The sequence below is a fragment of the Diaphorina citri genome, unplaced genomic scaffold (genome assembly GCF_000475195.1).
Source record: "Diaphorina citri unplaced genomic scaffold, Diaci psyllid genome assembly version 1.1 scaffold21217, whole genome shotgun sequence".
Taxonomy (NCBI): domain Eukaryota; kingdom Metazoa; phylum Arthropoda; class Insecta; order Hemiptera; family Psyllidae; genus Diaphorina; species Diaphorina citri.
The window spans coordinates 18,847-20,447 of record NW_007398565.1 but is presented as its reverse complement, the minus strand read 5'-3'; the positions used below and the strand labels follow the sequence as shown (position 1 = coordinate 20,447).

Below are 1,601 nucleotides of genomic sequence, written 5' to 3'. Positions count from 1 at the left end.
AGCATTTCTATTGCAATCAGCGTGTTTCGAACTTCCTTTATCAGCGAAGAAAAAAAAAAGTGGTTGAGCCCCATTCAATAGTTTCCTTCCTTTAATCAGCATGGTTGCATCACAGTAAGAAGTTAAATTAGTTTTGGAAAGAATTTAAAGTTCATCGTAAAAAAAAGCTGTTGGATACACATGGCACAATAATATTACCTTGTGATATATCATTATTTAATTCTAGGTGTCATATCTAAATGCCATAGTCAATTTTATTGATCATAGGTGACATGGTTTGAAAACATTAATGTATTTTTCATTGAGCTCAAAATGTGGATACATGAGAACCTTCCAGGTTTGATGGTTTCAAAACAAACTTTACTCTGATTTCCCTCATTCGTAAAAACTCCGCCCCCGCCGAAAATCGAACGCTCTACCTCCATAGTGCAAGCCTAGTGTGATACCCACTCGGGCACGGAGGTTGTTTGATTTTCCGTAATATTTTTAATTCTGCACCTAGTGCTATGTAGGTACTACGTACATTGTGAGGTCATCTAGCATAAAGTTCGCCTTCTGGCGGGAATCGAACTCTCACCTTGCAAATTTTTTTTGGTTCACCCAGTTTGTATTTTTCAGCAAAATTAGCAATGGAGAACTTGGCTCGCCCATCTTGAGAGCTGAAACACAAAAGGAACATAATTTTTTACACTACTTCAGAGGAGTTCAAGTTGTTGTTAAAAAGGTGAGGTTGCAAAAGGCCTCATAGAACCTGAGTACCTAATTAAAAGGGTTGTCCCTAATATGATTTATATCCTATTTATCACATTGTTAATTACTTATAATTCCCATTATGACAACATTTTATTGTGGGTGTAATAACAGTTTGTTTCAAGATCTTACTTGTTCGGGAGACGAGCTTCATCAAAGGTAATGGAATTGGGCTGCTTGTACACCAGAAACACATAACGGTGAAGTCCTGTGTTAGGTGGGGGTCCAGCTCCAACATATGCGGATAGGAAGTCTGCTCCATCTAACTTTCCACCTTTGATATTTCCAACAAGCCAGTGGTGCCATTCCCGATAAGTGTGTTCCTTACGGCTTGGAGCATCAGGATCTGGAATAGGATGGTTTACTTTAAGTAAATATCCACTTACTTATTTTAGCATTATTATTATTATTATTATTATTATTTTTTCAAATTAAACCAAAAAAGTTCTATCCAAAAATGATCGTAACTTTATTAATATCAGAAATTCAAGTAGACTTTGTGCCAAAAATAATATTGTGCTCTGATGCAGAATTTACAAGATCCTATCTTTTAAATTTCTTTTTACAAGAACATTTGAGAGAAGTCCTTGGACTCAAATCAATATTTTCTCCAAAGGACTAGTTACAGCATTGACCCAAGTTGTAAGGGTCTGGTTTTTGAAAACCCAAGTAACATACCAGTCATGCAGAGAACATAGCTTTGATTAGGGTCTGCATTCCATGTGACAGTAGGTTGATCTTTGACTTGAGTTGGAGTCAATACATTGCCCAAGTTTACCGATACACCTCCAGGGTATTCAACCTGAAAATGAAATTATTGCCAATATTGATGTAGGTAGAGCTTTTATAAT

At 36.4% G+C, this 1,601-nt stretch overlaps 1 protein-coding gene across 1 annotated transcript in view; it reads right to left on the bottom strand.

Moving 5' to 3' along the window:
• Window positions 1–577: 577 nt before the first annotated feature.
• The window catches only part of LOC103523383 (phosphatidylethanolamine-binding protein 1-like), a gene marked incomplete at its 3' end in the record, with an annotated part of 11,163 nt that continues 10,139 nt past the window's right edge, over window positions 578–1,601 (bottom strand). Inside the window, exons 5-7 of the mRNA XM_008488434.3 lie at window positions 1,429–1,558; window positions 883–1,096; window positions 578–659 (exon numbers count right to left, since the gene is read on the bottom strand). Of these exons, the coding sequence (XP_008486656.2) occupies window positions 578–659; window positions 883–1,096; window positions 1,429–1,558 (426 nt within the window). The remainder of the gene's footprint in view (window positions 660–882; window positions 1,097–1,428; window positions 1,559–1,601) is intronic.